Source organism: Nelumbo lutea, chromosome 2 (assembly GCF_056320005.1).
Source record: "Nelumbo lutea isolate HS-2025 chromosome 2, American lotus-T2T, whole genome shotgun sequence".
NCBI classification, from domain to species: domain Eukaryota; kingdom Viridiplantae; phylum Streptophyta; class Magnoliopsida; order Proteales; family Nelumbonaceae; genus Nelumbo; species Nelumbo lutea.
In genome coordinates, this window is record NC_142685.1 from 52,338,497 (window position 1) to 52,360,400 (window position 21,904).

The 21,904-nt window shown below is 38.5% G+C and overlaps 1 protein-coding gene and 1 long non-coding RNA gene across 2 annotated transcripts; one reads left to right on the forward strand and one right to left on the reverse strand.

The window, feature by feature from the left end:
• The first annotated feature begins 4,291 nt into the window (after positions 1-4,291).
• LOC148870674 (putative receptor protein kinase ZmPK1) lies at positions 4,292-6,935 on the forward strand. Its single transcript, XM_088973715.1, has 2 exons — positions 4,292-5,643; positions 5,678-6,935. Exons 1-2 carry the CDS (start codon positions 4,318-4,320, stop codon positions 6,809-6,811), a joined length of 2,460 nt encoding a protein of 819 aa, XP_088829841.1. The 5' UTR covers positions 4,292-4,317; the 3' UTR covers positions 6,812-6,935.
• Positions 6,936-16,715: 9,780 nt separating this feature from the next.
• Positions 16,716-21,558, reverse strand: LOC148870675 (uncharacterized). Its single transcript, XR_016107928.1, has 2 exons — positions 21,243-21,558; positions 16,716-16,999 (listed from the first exon to the last, which is right to left on the reverse strand). It is a non-coding gene; the product is annotated as an uncharacterized LOC148870675 (long non-coding RNA).
• Between the last annotated feature and the right edge of the window lie 346 nt (positions 21,559-21,904).

Consider the following 21,904-nt stretch of genomic DNA (forward strand, 5'->3'; position numbering starts at 1 on the left):
TGAAGCTGAGGTTGCGGCAGCTGGGGAAATTGCTGCTGATACTGGTACTGAGAGACCTGGTGCAGCACGTGTTGTTGATAGATCTGAAACTGCTGAAACTGTTGCATTTGAGCCCGCATGCACTACACCAAATCTTCCAGTTGGCTCGAGCTGGCCGCTGGGGGCACAACCAAGGGTTCAGTGAAGGTTGTTCCAACTGTGGTAGGGAGTGGAGCAATGACGGGTGCCCCTACAAGAGGCACGTTCAAACTATGGATCCCGTCCGCTGAGAGGGGGGCGGTGAACTGTCCGATACAGACAGTAGGGAGCTGGGGCTGTTCCGTGGAGTTATTCATTTCTGTGCTTCGTTCGATGTTGCTAGAGGAAGCCATGAGCGTTGAGTTTTTGGAGAGTAAAAAGATGTGAAAGTTTAGAGAAAGGCTTTTTGAAGCGTTTCCCACAGATGGCGCCAAATGATGTAGCGCGGTTCATTCGCGAGGATGAACCTGAGATGAGGAAGATGAAGAATCCTCGGGGAGTTTATCTGGTGGGGATACTCCGATGCTTAAGTTAGTATTATGTAGGAAAAGCAAGAAGGAGACGAAGGCTAAGAGTGCAGATAGCGCGTTCTCACTATACTCAAAAGGTTAGAGGTTTCAAGAGAAATCCATTTCTCCTCTACCCTGAGGGCTTTTATAGGGACATTTATGTCAGGTCGGGCATAACCGCCACTGGGCTCCTGCCACAATCGTTACCTTCCAGGGCTACGCAGGTGGCCATCGTGGTGTACGTCTCACCCGGGTGAATGACACGTCTCCAGAGTGATAGGCACACCCTTGCCTGCTGTGAGACGTGGACGCAGACTGTCGAAAGGACTGGGACTGCGCCATTAGTAAGGGATATGGCGCAGTCTGACCGATACGGTCTGCCAGTCGGAAGCTTCCTGGGGAGTGCTCGTGCGGTTCATTCGCGAGCTATTCTGTAGCAAACTTGGAATGCTCTAGGGTTACCCTTAGTAGAATTGGCCCTGGGGTGGTTTGTCTGCTTGGGAGCTTGAACGAGCTAATGACTTTAGCTCGCGAGCTAAAATTGCCTCAGAGTATCTCTTCAATGGTAGCTCGGGGAGCCCGGGGTTCGCGTCACGGTGAATCCCTTTCGCGAGCTACAATGTAGCGAGATGCTTTGTAGGCCCGTCACTTGGTCGTACCAGGCTACAACGCTGAGCTGTTGCTCGTGCTGAGTCAGTGTCCATGTGTCACCATTTCATAGGTTGGGTCAAATTGTCCTCCATTAGTATCGACAATGGTGATGTTAAAAAACTTAATGATTTCTACGATAAAAGGGTGGAGCGGGAAGCGCAGCCCGGCTACGAGATGCTCCTCGAAAACCGCGACCTCATGATGATCGTGATCCCAAGTATACTGGCCCTGGGGAATACGGAAGACAAGGTCATCGAAAGCCGGTAGCGAGCTATTAAAGAAAGAAGTCTATCTGAAGTCATCGTGGAAGGACCGAAGTTGTTTGGGTCCCAACCTTGGTAAGAGGTAGAGACCCCCTCCCTAGAGGTTTGTCGATCCTCCTGAGGTTCGAGCTCCTCGAACTGAGCTAGCACCTCTTCGAGTAAGGACACTCCCTCTGAAAGGTTTACAGAAGAACTTTTTGATGAGGAGCTGGCCTCACCCGCGGGTGCTGAGGTCCGTACCTTGGCACCCATGGACTCGCTAGACCCATTAAGGAGCTCATATAAATTAGGGCTAGACATGTTGAGAAAAGAAAAAAGGACAACCAAGCAAGGGAAGACAAAATCACCGAAGAAGGCGGGACAACCTCGGATACAAAGGAAGAAGGCACCGAGTTGAAAGACTTGAATGCGATCTCAAAGGGTTCAATCACGCAGTTTATGGCAAGGAAAATGGGTCATTCGACCCCTATTTATAAGCCATTACATTCAACGATCAACGGTTGTGATCTGCACAATCTGACGGCTCCGATAAAAATCGGTTACACGCTACCCGAGGATGAAATTGGTTGAGTGTGTTTCTTGACGTCCGCAGAGTTTATAAACAGCATGACATCTGTGCGTAGCCGATACGTGATCTGGAACATTTCCTAGTCGAGCCAAGTGGTCTTGTAGAACCAACCGAAGAACCGCCCTACGTACCATCTGGTCATCGTGCCAAGCCCACCTGGGCTTGTTGTGAACTCCCCGCACCGGGTCAAGACCCCTGGCACGGGGAGTGGGGGGCAATTGATGAAGGGTGATTTGGCCCGACCTAGTAAGGAAGGGACACGTGGATGCGACCTGCCAACAGGATGACAACTCAGTGAGGAGAGTCTCGTTAGTAGATCAGGAGCTCGGAACCAAAAGCCACTTCGTTGCCCATGTACCGAGGTGACACGTGTTCGATTCTAGATGCTTCCCAATGGACTTCGAACCCCCCGGGATCACGCCACGAAATCGAAGGCCTTATTCTCATCCCGCCCAGATCAGAAGGTAGTGATAGACTTCATTGACTAGTACGTTACCTCTCTTCCGGGGCGGACGGATCCTAACCACACGGGCCGAGGATCCTGGAGTCGTTTCGTGAGTCCCACGACGACTCAACTATATAAGGACTTCAAACCCCAAGGTCAAGGTACGCGCGATTATTTGCTCACTAGTACACTTATCATTCAACTTTCAGCTTGTAATACTAACTTAGGCATCGAAGCAACCTCGTCGGGTTAGCCACCCCGGGTTCTTTGAGTTTCATTGTTTTGCAGACCGAACCAGCTCGCCATGCAGCCAAGTTCCAGATCATCCTCCAGCTAGGAGCATCCAGATCGTGCTCCATCACTAATCAATGAGTTTGTGCTAGTTCACTCTTGATTGGTTATGTAGCGGAATAGATCTGCAAAGTGACTATGAGTTCAGATCTGCTAACCACTGGTGACTTTCATTTAGTTGCACATTAGAAATATATCTTGTATTTTATATAGTACATGATACCATTGCGTTGTGATCAGTAGATTCATGCCAATAATAAATTCATAAGCCTCACCATAAAGATGCAAACCCCGTGTATTTAAGTACGGGCATATAACCTTATCATTAGTTTCACAGCCCGCAACGAGTTCAAATCAACCCCCCACAAGATTGCCCCTCACAACGTTCCACAGTACATTCTCGCCATGTATTGAGAACATCTCCTAATGATGACATCATCATTTCTGAGATTATCATTGGGAAATGTTCCCAATACACGGCGGGGAACATCGCCCGCAACTCAGGACAAATCAAATTTTGTTTCCGTTTCCTTGTCAAATTGTTTAACACTTTTGAGTGTTGCACAAACGAGGGTTAAAGTTCGAGTGAAAATGTGACTTTCAAATTTAAAAGGATGAGTCCACTTAGCAAATATTCTGACAACTGTCAAAATATTTATAAAAGGTGGATTTCATCTCAACGAAATGTAATTCACAGTCTATTATAGTCGTACATTGGGAATATTTCGTTATTTTGTAGGGTTGTTCATAAGAAGGCCCAATCCGATCAAACCGACCAACCCGGACCGACCCAACCCGAGTTGGCCGGGTTTTTATCAATACGGGTCGGTTTTGGGTTGTGCAAATTTCTAAACCGATGATTCGGGTCGGTTTCGGTTTTCACACAAGAAAACAGAAACCAACCTGAACCGAACCGACTTAATTTCTAGTTCAAACATGAAGTTCCAAAGTCCATTAGGCCACCTAGTTTTTGAATGGTTGCAAGAAACTTTGGATTAGTGAATAGTGATTAATGAACAACTTTTGTGATTAACTTTTCATTTAAATTTCATCATAGAAGATAGCTGAAATGATGTTCAATTTATGACTGTTTTTAAAATTATCAAGATTTTATCACAGGGATGAACTTAGAACCGAAACCGACCGAAACCGACCCGACCCGACTCAAACCGACCAGGTCGATTTTGCTTAACACTGGATCGATTTTGATTTCTATGTCAGGTAACCCGACTAGATCGGGTCGATTGGAAAAACCACATTAAACCGACCCAACCCGACCCGTGAACATTGTTTTATGTTGAGGAGATATTCCCGTCACGGCTGCAGGGGACTGTGAGAAAGTGAGGATGGTCTTCTGATGACCAAGTCCGACAGCACCTTCATGAGAACATAATAAATATTCTGGCCATTGCCAAAAGTTGCTTTTTAAGTGATGGTCTGTGTACAAAAAAAAGGGGACATCACCATCACCATGTTTCTTTTCCTAAAGATGTCCATTACATTACGGTTGAAAGGTTGCACCAGTTTTTCTCCTAAACCAGAACTTCGCAACTTCTTTCCGCAGTCCGCATTATGGGATTTCCATTTCCTTCTCCCGCCATCTTTTCCCTTGCAATTCTTTTCTTCGTTATCTCCTCCTACTCTTCTCTTGCCTCCTCGGTGACCAAGAAACATTTCATGTACAAAGGATCTTCTCTGTTAGTTGAAGATTACCTTTCGGACCTACTCACCTCCCCCGACGAAACCTTTACCTGTGGATTTTACAGATTTGGAACAAACAACCGTTTTAGTTTCTCAATCTGGTTCACCAACTCTGAAGAAGGGAGTAGTCAAGGGACCGTGGTGTGGACGGCCAACCGACAGCATCCAGTGAACGGCCGAGGCTCCAGAGTTTCGCTGCAACGAGATGGCACCATGGTCCTTACCGACGTCGATGGCTCAATTGTCTGGTTCATCAACACCAACACCACCGGCACCGGTGTGGACAAAGCCGAACTCTTGAACACGGGGAACCTCGTTTTGAAGGATCCATTTGGTAAAATCCTTTGGCAAAGCTTTGACTCTCCTACTGATACTCTTCTTCCTTCACAAGCCCTCACCCGACACACCAAACTGGTCTCTGCAATGGCCATTGGAACTCATGCTTCGGGTTATTTCACTTTCAACTTCGACAGCGACAGTGTGTTGAGGTTAATGTATGATGGGCCTGAGGTTTCTAGCTTGTATTGGCCTGACCCTGATTTCACCATATTTGAGAATGGCAGAACAAATTACAACAGCAGCAGGATTGCGCTACTTGACGACATGGGTGCTTTTCTATCAAGCGACAGAGCCAACTTTTTTGCCTCTGATTTGGGTTCTGGGATTAAAAGGCGATTAACGTTGGATTATGATGGTAATCTTAGACTCTATAGCTTGGATGAATCAACCAAGTCATGGACGGTTACATGGGAAGCTCTGCCACGACCGTGCGATATCCATGGGCTGTGTGGTAGGAACGGTGTTTGTACTTACACACCAAAACCAAAGTGTTCATGCCCACCAGGTTATGAGATAGTTGACCCGTCTGATTGGAGCAAAGGTTGCAGGCCCAAATTTAACTGGACATGCGACCAAACCCAGCAATACACATTCGTGGAGGTTCCACATACAGACTTCTGGGGATATGATCTTGATTATAGACCATCGTCGTCGCTAGAACACTGCATGAAGCTCTGCTTGGAGAACTGCTCCTGTGAGGTTTTTGTTTATAGGTTAATGAAAGGAACGCAAAACTGTTATATGAAATTTGCGCTTTTTAATGGGCGTAGTGCTTCAGATTTTCCAGGCAGTGCATATTTGAAACTGCCGAGAAGTTTGAATCTAACATCAGCAAAGACAGCTGCTTTCACTACTCTCGTAACATCTGATTAATACTTGTAGACCTGAAGAGGTTGATCCAGTTGAGGTGGGTTCCTCCCAGACGTACAATGCAAACAAAAGAAGGACAAGATGGGTTTATCTCTACATGTTTGTTTTTGCAATTGGTATCATTGAAATTCTATTCCTTGCATCGGGTTGGTGGTGCCTTTATAGAAGAGGAGATGGGGTGTCAAAGTCGACGGCGAACGGATACCATACATTATCCAGTGAGTTTAGGATGTTTACTTATGCTGAGCTGAAGAAGGCAACCGGAATGTTTAAGGAAGAGTTGGGGAGAGGTGGCTCCGGGGCTGTTTACAAGGGAGTTTTGCAAGATGATAGAATGGTGGCGGTAAAGAAACTAGGAGACGTGCTTCAAGGAGAAGAAGAGTTACGGGCTGAAGTGATTACATTTGGGAGAGTCAACCACATGAACCTAGTGAAAATGTGGGGGTTCTGTTCAGAAGGAACCCACAGGCTATTGGTGTATGAGTACATTGAGAATGGGTCACTGAACAACTACCTCTTTTCTAATGCCAGCAATAATAGCAACAACGGAGCTATTTTACTGAATTGGAGGGAGAGGTTTAGAATTGCTTTAGGGACTGCCAAGGGTTTAGCTTACCTACACCATGAGTGTCTGGAGTGGGTTATCCACTGTGATGTGAAGCCTGAAAATATACTCCTCGATGGCAATTTTGAACCTAAAATAGCCGACTTTGGACTGGCAAAGTTGTCTAAAAGGGGTGGATCTGGTTGCCAGTTCACTAGAATCCGAGGAACAAAGGGGTACATGGCTCCAGAATGGTTTCTAAACCTTCCCATCACTGCAAAAGTTGATGTTTATAGTTATGGAGTTGTAATTCTAGAAATTGTAAAGGGCAGTCGACTTTCGGACTGGGTGGTTGTCGATGGAGAGGAGGAGGCTGAGCTCATAAGATTTCTTTGGGTGGCGAGGAAGAAGATTGCTGAATGCAAAGATGACTCATGGGTTGAAGATATGGTGGATCCGGCATTGAAAGGGCAGTTCAACCAGCAACAAGCAGCAATAATGATTGAAATAGGAATCTCTTGCGTGGAGGAGGATAGAAGCAGAAGGCCAACCATGGATGCAGTGGTGCAAACTCTATTAGACTGTGAAGACGATCCTAAACTAGTGCTTTAAACATTCTGTAAATCTTTCTGTGCATGGAAATATTCTGTATGCATCTATCATGTATGCCTTGTATACTTTGCTTGATAAAACTCTAGCTGCAACTCTATCTGAACAAACAATTTCTTAAAATTTCATTCCTACTCTGGGCGGGAATTCTTGTACAGAATTTTACTCAGTTTAGAAAAAGACTTCATAGCAGTGACCCAGGTAGGAAAAAGTAGGAAAAGGAAGGGAAAGGTAGGGAAACCTTTACAAACCTTGTATAGGTTTCCCCACCTTTTCCTTCAAACCAAACAAGCCATAAAATTTGTATATATTTATAGTTTTTCCCATATAACATAATAGAAAATTTAATTTTCTTTCCTTTTTAGTAATCGAGCTTCAATTCAAGCAACAATGATTAACCTTAGTGCTTTCTTACAAAATTGAACTGACAAAGATAACAAAACTTATCCCTTTTTATATAGCTTATGTATTATGTATACATAAATCAATGGCTTAACATGCATGTGAACCAACCGATGGTAGCTTATTTAAGAGGCTCTCTGTTTAGTTGTAGTGGAGACCTAGGATTAAATACCACTGCCACTAAGGTGGAGGGATTAAGGGTTTGAAAGATAGGCTACCCCCAGCTGCTTGTGTAATCCTATAAAGCAATTACAAAATTGAATTGACAATGATAACCAAAGGTTTACATTAAGGTTGTTTTTGGTTTGAAGAAAAAAGTAGGGAAATGAAGGGAAAGATAGGGAAACCTTTACAAATCTTGTATAGGTTTCCCTACCTTTTCTTTCAAACCAAACATAGCCTAAGTGCTTTCTTACTACATTTTATTGTTGACCTAGAACTATCCATGAACAGATCTACATTAAAAAAGAGAGAAAAACCTGATAATCCATGGAAAAGAGCAATGATTTCTTTATACTTGAAGAAATTTGCTTCACACCATGTACTGGTGGACAAATTTGCATTTTTACATCAGTTTGCCCTTTTACCTAACTCAACCAATCAATGGGGGGAGATGTTATACAAACATTGACAAATAAGGTGAGAGAGAGTGCTCTTTGTGAGAGGACTCCTCACCTCCCTTCTTTCCTCTTTCTATTATATATTTAAATATAAATAGGTATGACTGACAGATATTACAAATTTGCATTTTGACATCAGTTTGCCCTTTTACCCAACTCAACCAATCAATGGGGGGAGATGTTATACAAACATTGACAAATAAGGTGAGAGAGAGCTCTTGGTGAGAGGACTCCTCACCTCCCTTCTTTCCTCTTTCTATTATATATTTAGATATAGATAGGTATGATTGACAGATATTACCAAAATGTAAGATCCATATATGGAATAGTAGGACTTCCTGGGTGGAACCAAGGTTCAAAATATCGATACGCCCGATACGCCGGTTTAGGGCTCCTCAACCCCCTGAACCGGTCAGACCCCCGATACACCCACTATAGGGGCGTATCGATGGGGTCCTAGAATGATAGTCGATACAAGCCAATACGTGTCAATACTTTGAACCTTGGGTGGAAGCTTAAGGTGGGGTCTACATATGAGTTGGGGTCTATCCATAGGACTCACTGGCTCACCTTTTAATTTCATTTTTCAAGTGAAATAAAAAGTGAGTAAAATTAAAGCATTATGTTATTAACCAAAATTTATTGTGTGAGGCTTTTATTAAGGTAAAATGAGGCTTTACTTCAAAACAAATGTATCGTTGGGCAATGCTAAGAAATGCTATAAGAATAAAAAAGACAAATATTAGTAATATATATAATGAACAATACACAAATAGTTGATGGGTTTTTATTTTTTATAATTTATAAATATATTTGAACTAATCTAGAGGTAGAAGCAGCTCTCTCTTTCTTATTTGAAATGACTTATAATTTTGTTTCATGTTTGTTACTTAGTTTAGGTAAGGATTTAAGGACGCTATAGTTTTGTCATTCGTTCCATGCTTTAGGTTCAGTTTGATAGGAATGCAAATATAAATATGTAGAGTGCAAATATACATTTATATTTGTACTTTTCTCAAACCTGGAAAGAGTACAAATACAAATATATATGTAGAGAGCAAAACCTTATATTTTGCATTATTCTGTGTACATATTTGTATTTATACTCTTTCCAAACTGAGCCTTAGGCTGTGTTTGGTTGGAGTGTAATTTTATTTGCACAAATACAAATGCATGAGTGCAAATAAAAAGAACACAAATTTTGGTTTAATTTTGGTTTGGGTTTTACTTTATTCTGCTTTAAGTTTTATTTTACTTCATTTGTACTGCAATCAAATAAAATACGGTAAGTTTTGAAATTAAAAATAAATCATAATTTTCATCAATATCATTTGCACTACCATGATTTTGCATTATTGCAAATAAATTCGCATTGTAACCAAATACGGCTAGGAATATGATGCCCTACCACTGAACGAGTCACAATTTGGACTCTGCTTGATTAAGTTTTTAATTTTTGAGTTTTGAGATGTAAAAAACAAATTAAACTAAAAAAAAAAATGTTTCAAGCATTTCATAAGATTTGCTTTTAAAATCATAACAATCTAAAACCGGAATGGAAGCTGTCAGCTGACTGGTTGGTAACGCCTCCCGCTAGTTGTAGCAGAGAATTGGGATTAAATGCTGCCTACACCAGGGTTTCAAGGATGAACTACTCTTGTAGTGTAGCCCAAAGAAACAAAAAATATAAATAAATAAAATTGAATCTAAAACCAAAATACTTCTTAACTCCAAAATACAAATCTTAAAATTTGGACATTCACAAATCTTGAAGTTTATTCAAAGGCAACCTTAATTATTGGTTATATGCCAAAAATCTACACATAGTTAAATAGCGCAGAGTGCTTCATGGCAACTTGGAGCATCACCTTCTACTCGCTTTCGAGTGTGTAGACAAGTTCAGACTCCCAAAAAAGGTTTGGAGACCTTCAGGGATCAAGGGATGGCAATTTCCTTGTCTTTTCTAGGTACCCCACCTCTGATCAAATCGGAGATGGAGATTTCTTTAGGGCACCAAAACAGGGGAGTGAAGTTCCTGCCCTACTTGTCTGCGACTGTAATATATTAAATATTTTTAAAATATTATTTATATTTTGAATTTTGAAAATTTATATACATATATTAAATATGTTAAGATGGTTTTGTATATATATTTTTAAATAGATTTATATATTTTTTTCAACTGAAATAAATGTTAGTCAATTATTAAACCAACTTGGATTAATGAATTTTTTTTCTTATTGGAAATCTATGCCATCACGAATCCAGATCTGCTTCCATTGGGGCAAATGGGTGCCCACACGGCTCTAACAGTCTTTCCATACCTTGCATTGGAAATATCTCCCCATGAAATAAAGTATATGAATACGGAGATATTCTTAATACAAGGCAGTAAAAACTGTTCAAATGGGCTTTGCCCTGACTGAAGCCCATTCCTCACGAATCATGGATGAGATTCTTTTATTAGCTGTAATGTCATATGGGTTGGTGTGGATAAAATTATTATAGGTAAAGATCTGAATTGCATCGGTCAGGCCAGGATTCGTGTGACCAGTATTTCCAGTCATTGACCTGATAAAATAATCGAAGAGAACCTTTTCTCTGTTGCTTGTTGAATTTTCTATCACATATGGGCTTTTTTTTTTTTTTAATGTGTACCAATTTTAGACCCGATTAGTAGTGGATTAATTGTTTTTAAAATTTTATAGATTTCGTACAATGTCTATGCTTGCCCATCCTCATACCCACAGACCATTCAACCCAAGTCAAAAATCGGTTCCCAATTCTCCTACTCAACCAGTGGGCCTTTTATAAGTCTGAGATTCTTAAAATTTTATAGATTCCGTACAATCTCGGAGGCTGTTGAGCCATTAAACCAGCCGGACAACAAGAACAAGAGGCCCAACGAGAGACTAACCCGAATTCAATTCGAGACTAATCTCAACTGCACCCGAAGTTTTATTAGCCTTTACGTTTGCGGTTCAACAACTTTGCACCCCCTAGCCACATTATTATTGGTCCTATATTGGGCAATATAGCTACAAATTATGTTTAGAGATATAAACGATCAGGATTTGAAATATGATATATTTGAATTCAATTCAATAAATTCAAATCTTAGATATGTTTTGAATCAAAGATTTGATTGAATTTTATAAATGTTGATTTAAATTTGAATCCATTAAAGATGTTGGATATCTGAATTTGATCTGATATGATTTAATTTAAAAAAATTATTAAAATGAAAAATATAATCATTTATATAAAAAATAAAAAATACAAATAATTTATTTAATTATTTTCATCATATATACATGCATTTTTATAAAAAAATATAAAATACAATTTAAACATATTTATAAATAAATAAATAACATATGATCAGTTGATAGGCTGTGGAGTTGGGACCATCTAACGAGCAGCATGGCACTTGACCACTCTCAGAACTAACTCAGCTGCTCCTAGAATGTGGACACTATTGTATACATTGGATTCGAATCAAACAAAAACCAGCCTACAGCTAACTCCATATACTATACGACGTTGTTTGGGGCACAACTTAGACGGCCCAACCTGAGCTTAGACTGATCCAACCTATATTTCTTTTGTATTCTGGGCTTGGATTTTTGGTACTTAAGATGGGCCTGGCCCAAAACCGTGGGTTTTTCTATTTTTCCGGCTGGACTTAGGCCTAGCCCTAAGTAGTCGAAGCCTGGCTTAAACCCAGCCCAACTATAGTCCAATTCAAACCCGGTATGCATGCATACACACATATAAACGCCCAAACCCAGCATAATTTCTTATATTGGCAGCAACAAAAGCAGAAATCCATTGATTGATAGTAAGAATTAAGAAGTTGCCAAATTAAACTAATTGGTGAGCCTTATTGAGTTAAATCTAAATTTTTATTGTCTCAGGAACAATCTAAACACTTGAGTCACAGACTCAAAGCACTCATAATGGGCTTCCTATCAATCCGCACCTCTGATATGAATTCTAGATAACCACAATGTGCCAACTTCTTAATATGAGAAGTATGGGAGACCTTTTGACCACAGGACTGAGTCTTTGAAACTGTAGGATGGATGGTTGGCTTGGTGATTGCACGCAAATAAATATAAGAAGCTTACTGTTGCCAACCATATATTGGGAGCATTTTCCAATAAAGATATTCCCAATGCACGTTGAGATATGCATGTGGGGTGCTAATGTGATCTTTCAAAAACACAGCACATATTTGAACTGTTTTCGGGCTGGGCCCAGAAATTTACAGGCTGGGCTGGAATGATCACCTTTACTCATATTGTATTAGAACCATGGTTGCTAGGAATGAAGTAAACACCCAATCTGTGGCAGCATCGTTTCAAGAATGACATGTTGTCGATGCAGCATTTCAGAATTTACTTGTAGCAATGGTCATGGTGGTTAGTGGGTGCTGCTTTAAAAAAGTCACCACAATAGCTAATTTTATGTGGATGGTTGACTATATCGCCACCATCTTCATTGTTATATAAACTGTAGGCCCTCAATAAAAGAAGTGAGTATAAATCTTCGCATGGCATCTAAATTTAAATCAGACAAATTTGGACTGCAACAACTCAACCCGCTTTGCAGCTCTTATGATGTGTGCGCACTTTCTGATTCTAATTGTTCAAACAGACGTTTTCGTTTTATTTAACAATCTTTGTTCAGAATTCTATACTTAGACATGGTGCAAGTGGGGCTAAGTTAGGTCGGATTGAGGTCAACCATAGACTAAATTGAGTTCATGAATGATAAATCCTCGACATTAATCAAGGTTCTTAAAATCGGACTGGACAGGAAATTGTTCTGGGTCTGGTTCTTAGGTCGAACAGTCTGACCGCCCGATCTGAATGGACGGCCTGTTCAGACAAAAAAATTTAAAAACATAAGAAACAGCCAAAACCATTTTCGGGTCGAATGGTGTAATGGTTCAACTACCTGGGTCAGCAGTTCACTGACCAAATCAATGGTTTTAGGCCAAAAAGCGATTTTTGGGTTAAATGAAACTGCTCAGGTGACCAGTTTCTGGTTTTTCTAGTCCGGTCTAACTTTGAAAATATTGCCATTAATCCTAATACTAATCCAAACGTCAAGGTAATGACATCAGGTTATTGGGACAGAGTTGTTTTTCGGTTGTCCCAATTTCATTGCTTAATAGAGTTAATTAGGATGAATCGACTAGGGTTGACTAGCCCAACTTGAGTTGTTAATCCCTATTATTAATCTTAATCGTTACCCCAACTTCAAGGTAATGACATGAGGTTGGGACAAAGTTGTTTTTGGATTGGCTCAACTTTCTTGCTTAATAGACTTGATTAGGATTAGTTGACTATGGTTGATTAGCCGAACTTGAGTTATTGAATCCCTATTACTAATCCTAACCCTAACCTAAACTTCAAGTTAATGGCATAATGTTGGGACAGTTGTTTTTGGGTTGGCTCAATTTCTTTTCTTAATAGAATTAATTAGGATTAATTGACTATAGTTGATTAGCCCAACTTGAGTTGTTGAATCCCTATTATTAATTTTAATCTTAACCCAAACTTCAAGGTAATGACATGAGGTTGGGACAGAGTTGTTCTTGGGCTGGTTCAATTTCTTTGCTTAATAGATTTAATTAGGATTAATTGATTATGGTTGACTAGCCCAACTTGAGTTATTGAATCCCTGTTATTAATCTTAACCTAACCCAAACTCCAAGGTAATGACATGAGGTTGGGATAGAGTTGTTTTTGGATTGACACTTCTTTTTTTTTCGCTTAAGAGACTTAATTAAGATTAATAGATTATGGTTGACTAGCCTTTACATTATTTAAATTAGAATATAAACAAGGGCAAAGTTATGGTCCTTTGGAGGTAACATCATATGGATGCAAGTGTGCAACTAGGTTTGGGTTAGTCCAAAATTGAATCAGAAAAGTTGGGTTGTGTATATATTAATTTATGTATGCACCGCATCATGTATGTATACGGTATACCCCAAGACACATTTTTAAAGGCCAAAGTTTTTTTAGTGTAACATAACTATTTTGCTCTTAAAATACAATAATTTTGTCATAAATACACTAAATCCCAAAACTAGTTAACCTTAATTGACCGATCCTAAGTTAAAAAATGGGAACTTTTTTTAAAACATAAAGAAGCGAAGAAATTGGGCCAACTTGATTTAATCCAACCCAATGTTATTTGATTGGGTTAGAATTAAGGTGGAACCCAATCTAACTGGGCAATACTTGGCTCCTATCCCATTGGAGCCTGGAGGACATGCATCCCACCGCCTTTTCATTTATAGATTTAAACCCTAAAATCTAAAACGTAAACTCTAAAATTTAAGCCATAAGCCCTTTAATCTTAAAAACCCTAACCATAAACCCTAAATCTCATAATATAAAGTCTAAACCCTTAAAGTCTAAAATATAAATTCTAAACTCTTTAAACCCTAAAGTTTAAATCTCTAAATCCTAACCTTAAAGCTTAAATTTATTGTATAAAATGCCTTTAATAGGATTCATGTCCTCCAACATGGTAGGAGCCAAGTATTTTCCAACCTAACCTAACTTAGTCCAACTTACTAAACACAAATAAATAAATTAATATTTGCTATTTTGTCTAACTTAGGTAATTATATGTAATAATGTAAAGACCTGATCTTGTTCTTTTTTTCAAGGGCCAGATGCTATTTTTCCCCTGTCATTTTTAACTCCTTCAATTTGTAAGAAATCACTTTTTCTAATAAGTGTTGCAAATGGTCTCTTGTTTATGTGATCAAATCATCTCAATTTACTTTTTCCCATTTTATCACCTATTGGAACTATTCCTAGGTTCTTTCGCATGAATTTATTTCTGATCCTATCTCTATTAGTTTTGCCACTCTTCCATCTAACATTTACATTTCTACCACACTCAATTTTCAGATTTCTTGTTTCTTAACCACCAAATACTCTATTCCATAAAGCATAGTTGGTTGTATAATTATTTTATATAAATTTTCTTTTAGTTAAAGTAGGGATGCAAACGGATCGGATTGGATTCGTATCAGAATACTTGAATCCGATCTGACACTATTCATGATGGATCCGATCCAATCGGATCTGATAGGACTCGATTTGATCTGACTTATTTTATTTAAAAATAAAAAAAATATTAAAAGAAAAAATAAAATATATCAATTTAAATTAAGAAAAAACAAAAAATTATAAATAAAATTTAATTATTTTCATCATATATACATGTTTTTTATAAAAAAAATAAATAATATAACAAATTTATAAAAATACAATATAAATAATATTTTTATAAATAAATAAATAACAAATATATATATATATATATATATATATATATATATATATATATATATTATTTATATTTATAAATATATAACACATTGGATTGAATAGAAGTGATCCGAATCCAACATGATCCGATCCATTTGCACTCTAAGTTAAAAGTTTTTTTTACCTATCGCAAAAGACTCCGGATGCATATCTCTTTTTTGCTCATTCTTCTCAAATTGCATGACTAACATCCTCAAAATTCCTCTTTTATTTATGCATTATTGAATCAAAGGAGACAAAAGAGGTCGCATTGTGTTCTTGTGTTATATTTTTTATTTATGGAGAGATTTCCCTATGATCACTACATGTGCTTGCCACCTACTTGTGTTACAGGCGTAGATTCTTGGGCTATCTTTTATTTTAGTATTATTTTTTTTTTCTTTTTGTTTTTCGATTTGGCAGAGCTGTCTCTGACCATGTTTTGGTAATTGTCACAATGTGCTCAAATTAACTATAGTGTTATGTAATTCTTCTTCAATATCATAAAGTTTTGTTGTCACAGTGGGAGACATTTTTGTATAGGTTTTCTTATCTTTTTCCTTCCCTTTCCTATCTTTTCTTTCAAATCAAACACAGCCTAAATGATTGTTCGTACAATGCAAATTCATCAAACCGGTTACTCAACTTGCACACAAGGTGCCAAACAGGTGGTTGGCCTCCTGTTTGTCGTAATGGTGACTTCGGATTGAATTCCGTTTGCACTTGGGTTGGAGGGGTTATGGGTTTGGGGATGGGCTATCTCTCATTGTATAATCATAAAAAAATAAAAAAAATAAAAAAAATAAAAAAGCTTGCACCCGTAGGTGTATTGGTAAAACTCATGTTGACAACTGTGGGAACCCGGATTTGAGTTTGAGAGCAGCCACCATTTTATCCCTCCCAAGAACGGTATATGTAGGACTAGAGGGTAGAACATGTGCGAATTTGATTACTTTTGTCAAAATTTGAATCGGCCTGGCCCAACCCAAAGCAGTGTAAAATGCTAACTCCCGCCAACCTGAATTGCACCCCTAGCTAGGACTAACAATGGGTAATGTCCTTTTTATTTCTGCTGCTATTTTTATTAATTTCAAACAACAATACTAACATAACTTTCACGGCTTCGCCCCTATCCAATGAATCTAACCGGCTCAAGTTGCACCCATTGTAATTGAGTTGCAATAAGTTTAGGCTGTGTTTGTTTGCGATGTAAAACCTCATCGATATTGGAGTTTTACACCTAACTATCTGAAATTGCTGAACCATTGAACATCAAAAAACATGATTATAAATGTAGGTCAAAACAATTTTAAAAAATAAAGTAAAATACAGTAGGGTTGGCTGAAATTTACTCTTTATATAGGGATATTATCTAAAACTCATAGACTATTTTTGTATTTCTCTAAGTCACTATGACTTTTCAAACCCTGAGGAGAACCCCCTCTTAGTGAGTTTTTATTGTCTAAACTTCATCTTTCATCATATCATTGAAAAAAATTGTCCACATAAGCATTTAAATAATTTATATAACCAAACTACCATGAATGATGAGTGAATAAAAGGAACCTAAATCTCACTATGACTTATTGCAAATCCAAAGTTTAATAGATCAAAAGCAAATGGGAGGAACCAGAATCTTCACATTTAGCGAAATCTGAAGCACGAGTGTTTCAAATAATCCAGAAACCAGAAAAGCACTATCAATTTACGTGGCAAAATTTGATTTTGCCGCACGTGATTCGTAAATTCTAATGGCTCTCCTCCATCTTCCTTCTTCCTTTCCTTCGTATATACCTTCTTTATTCCACGAACTGATCATACTTGCGGAGCTGAAAAGCAAGAGAAGGCGAGAGAGTTAGAGATGTACAGAGTTAGAATGCGGAATGAGTCAAAGAACAAAAATGGTCGCGATGGTGATGGTGAACTACTGCGGAAATAATGGCGATGGTGGCAAAGTGTCGATGAAAGTAGATTTGAGATTTCTCAGTCTTAGATCTCATTCTCTCTCACTATCTCAGATTTTTTTTACCATTTCGCATAGATCTGTCTCACACATCTCAGATCTCTCTCACCATCTCGTGCGAGAGAGATAGATCTGCACAGATATGAGATTCCTCAGATTTTAAAACTTTGCTACAAACCGTTCTCCGAGTCGAACGGTTTAATGGCCAAACTATCTGGGTCAACGGTTTTTGACCAAAGATCGAGTTTGGGGTAAAATGGAACCGATCGCCTAAACGGTTTCTAATCCAAATGGACCGACTGTCCGAGTCAACAACGTTTCGAAAACATTGCTTTTACCTGACATGTGGTGTGTGTTGGGGCATCCTTCGCTTGAGGTCTTAGGGTGGTTTTGTGCTCCTCATCCTTGGAGGCTGTGGAAGGTTAGTCATTCACAACGTGCCCCATTCCATCTGGGGTTAACTTTGGCTGTTGGGGCCCAACAGCATAGGCTGTTGAGACAATTTCTAGGTTGGGCACGTTCTGGCAGTTCACCAATTCACACCCATGCTTTGGTTTTTAGTCTAAATAAATTAAGATGTGATTATTAATTTACCCATTCTCATGCTTACGTGGCATTTCTAACAATTCTCTCAACAACATAGACTGTTGGCCCCCAACAGTTAAAGTTTTCAATGCATTTCGTGGTCGTTGTCTTTGTTATGCAACGAGGGTTCACTCTGCCACGTCAACTTCCACATGGTGGTTTGATCTGGCAATGATAAGGCTCCATATGGGTAAAAGGAGAGAGAGAGGAAAAAAAAAAGAAAAAGGTGGAGGAGGGGCGCCTTTGGTTTGGTTCTGTGAGGAAGAAGACATGAGTGTTTCTTCAACTCATGGTGGTTGAGTGGAAATAATGTTTCGAGGGGTAATATGGAAAGTTAAATAAAACTGTTTAGGTTTTAATTGTGGATCAGTGGTTGTAGGGGGTTATGTGGAGGTTTTGAAGGTCATGGTGGGCTTAAGAGAAATGTCATGATAAGTCTTATATAATATATCATTTTCTTTTCCAGTGTGTGTTGGTTTTCTAGTCCAATTCGAAGGGGGCAACTGGCTGAGTTGGTAAATGACTGGAGTTCAACCTACTTGAATTATATCAAATCCCACTTTTTTTTCTATTTTAAACAAGTCCCACTTTTACCACTCTCCCCTCCTAAATTCCCAGCCCAACTTTGCTGAAAAAAAAAAAAAGGAAAGATAAAATATGATAGAAAGACTTCGGCCCAATTGGTTCATGCCTTATCTGACCCAAACAGACGTAAATCTGGAACTGGAAGGACCGAAATCCAAATAATTTCTACTTAAAAAGTAGTTTAAATTAGACACATCACACATGGTGTGCCCACGTGAGAGAATAATGCAGGCTACCGCTGTACGTATCTTGAGAGACAGATTTTGGTCAGAATAATGCAGGCTACCACGTCAGAGAGACAGATTTTGGTCAGAATTTGGACCGATCGCATCTTTAGATTTGGCAATTCTATACGTATCTTGAGATTTGAATAGCGTAATGCACGTGGTTGTCTCATGGACCAGGGATTCTGACTCTAATAAACTTGCAAGCGACCATCCAAGATCTGCATCAGCTGCAATTAAATTCGTCAAAGTTGAGTTGTTCAATTTTCAGCGAATGGGGAACTCATTATGTAATTTCCTCTCCGATTCAGTAATCAGTACTACTGTGAGTCAGATGGAATTCAAATCGTTTACGGTTCCATGCTTGGTACTGTGCCAATCACGATACTATGCACAAATAATTTATTTGATGCCATCAAGGCAGTGCTTATCCTGCCGATCATATTGCTTTTTTATGTTTTGGTGGACGGATTTTGTTGACTCGATTCATTGAATTTCAGACAAAAAATGTCACGATGTTCTGACTATATATGTGTTTGGTTATATTTATGTTTATTGGATGGGCATTTATGAAAAAAATTTATTTCATAAATACCCATTTTAAACATTTTTTATTTTGTTATTTGGTTAAGGCGTTTTAAAAAATATCCCTTTACAATTTAATATAATAAACCTTTTTTCATTTCATATTGTTTGGTGGGGTGTTTCAAGAAACAGCCATATGAATGTTTCAGTGTGAGACTTTCACTTCGGTGTATAGAATTCATCAGTCAATCCAATGGTCCAAATTACATGTACTTGTATTTAAAGACCGATTTTTAAATTCAATGGTAAAAATATGATATAATCCACATTCAACGGTGGATATATGACTCTCTCTTTCTCTCTCTCTTTTATTTTGTTATTTCATTAATATTTTGTTAATTGGGTTAGGAGGTATTCCTTTTTCTTGCTAAAGGAAAATAAGGAAATGTATTATAAATTAACAAAGTTTTATAAAAAACTATTCCATATGAATACTCAATTCTCACTTGGCCAAGCTCATCTGGATGTTTTACTAAATTTTATTTATCCATGGACCTTTACCCCCCATATCCTTTTTGATCAGGTCCAGCACCTGAATCCATTTCTTTAGATGATTTTGCTCTACAGTCCCTTCACTGAGTCAATATTTGCTCTACAAGTGCATGAGAAGGGGAGGTACAGGCCCTGTATTTTTCACCTTTTCAGCCCTCTTTAAGGCTTGTGCTGAAGCCCTCAATGTCAATCCTAGGTGGCAAATACATTGCCAAACTATTTTGGTTGGTAGGTTTGAGTCAGAACTTTATTGATGTAACAAAATGTATATATCTAGAATGTGGCTGCTAAATATTTGATGCAACAAAATGTATATATCTACAAGTTGCAGAGTTGTTTGATGATTTGCCTGAGAAAGACATGGTGGCATGGGCGGCAACTGTCACAGGTTATGCCCAAAATTGAAGGCCAAAAGGAAGCACTAAGATTTTTCAAAGAAATGCAGGATGTAGGTGCAGAAACAGATGAAGTCACATTAACTCGAATGCATTCTGTTACACTGCAGTGATGTGGGGTTTGCAGTACATGGACAGGCTGTTTCATCAATAGATTGCTCTCTGAGATGACAGAGACAGAGGCAGGGTGTCCATTACACATCTGCCCTGAAGCCTATTGTCCGAGAGACTGGTTTGACAGAGGCAGCCTTGCTTCTACTTGTTTTCTTATGAGAATCTATTGCCTTTCTGAGTTTCTGACCATGATTTTCTATTTTACTTGTGTTATTTCCCGATAAAAAAGACATCTTCTTATTTTCACCTTTAATATGGGTTAACAAAAATTCTCTCATGCATTTGAATCCGATCAACTTTTATTTAAGGATATGAAAATATTTGAAATTACTTACAAACTTTCCTTCAACTTTTTGTTTTCCTTTTATTTTCTGTCAAAACAAACACAATCTAAAGGTTGTAGTAAATCAGATCAGGATATCACCTCTATATTGGAGTTTTGATTTCAGTGACTTGACCATTCAACCCATCACCCATGCTACCATTTTATTTTAATCTATTCATAGTATAGATTTCTATTGAATGCTAGAATATTTCTATTAAATTTTGATGAGTTGACCATTCAATATCACCTCTATATTGAATGTTAGAATATTTCTGTTTTCCAACTTCATTTTCTTAATCTATTCATAGTATAGAGAATTTTTAAGTGTTTCAAGTTTCAACAGTTATTCACACGCATGGGCATCCGTCATTTTACCCTTTTATGCTTTGAAAGACCAACCTAACTGACATCATAAAAATTTGAAGAATTTGTCTTTGAAATTCTATCGTATATGGCTAAAGTAAACACTCAAATTAGACGAATTGCTTTCAACAGTAACCGAAATCAGCTGAATAATCTGTAGTATAACAAGTAAAATCAACTATAGCCAAAACGGATATGCTTCTCAGTCTATCTCTAACAAGGATCAGGAAATCAAGATGATAGTGCAATCAATGAGTATCTTTTCAAGCTCAAAATCAAAGAAAAAAATATATGGTGAAAAGTAAAGGGTGAAAACGATATAAAAGGATAGATCTGTCTACGGGCAAAAAGAACACAGGCTTAAAGAAGAAAACGATAGACAGAGAACTTAGGAAAAAACAGAGGGAAAATCGAAAGAATAGAAAATGATAGATCTATTACCTTGCCGATGAAGAACGACATCCACTGCTCCTCCGGGCTCCGGTGTTTCTCCTCCGATCATCTATCTACGGGCGGCGTCAAGCTTGCTCATGGTCAGGGTTTCAACGAATAGAGAAACAAAAAGAAGAAAATCATGGGATGGTAGATTGGGTTGCATCGGATCAAAACTTGCGGGTGCCACATCATACAACATGTAAGCTCCATGTCAGCTATGCGTTTCATGAAACACAAAGCCGTTGGGGGAAGTAAGGAATGAGAAAACGTTTATTGCCGTTTTTTGATTAAACACTGCCACCAAACAGTGGTTTTGGCCCCAATAAACGTTTATTGTGCCAAAAACTAAACTGGCACTGAGGTGGCAATGTTTATCTGATAAACGTAAATGGAACCAAACATCCCCTATGCTATTTAGAAAACCCTTTTTGTTTTTTTGGATCATTTTGGAAGAGGAGAAACTTTGTACAAAGCCATGGTCATATTGATACGCTGAAACAACAAAATTAAGTGATACAATCCCACCTTGAAATAGATAAGTCTTGTGAAACGAGTTCACATCTCCGCCCTCATTGGTAGACATTGTTGGATTTTAATCTCATAAGAGATTAAATCCAATGGGTTTGATTGGTCAATTACATGAGAAATTGCACATGTACATTTGTTTG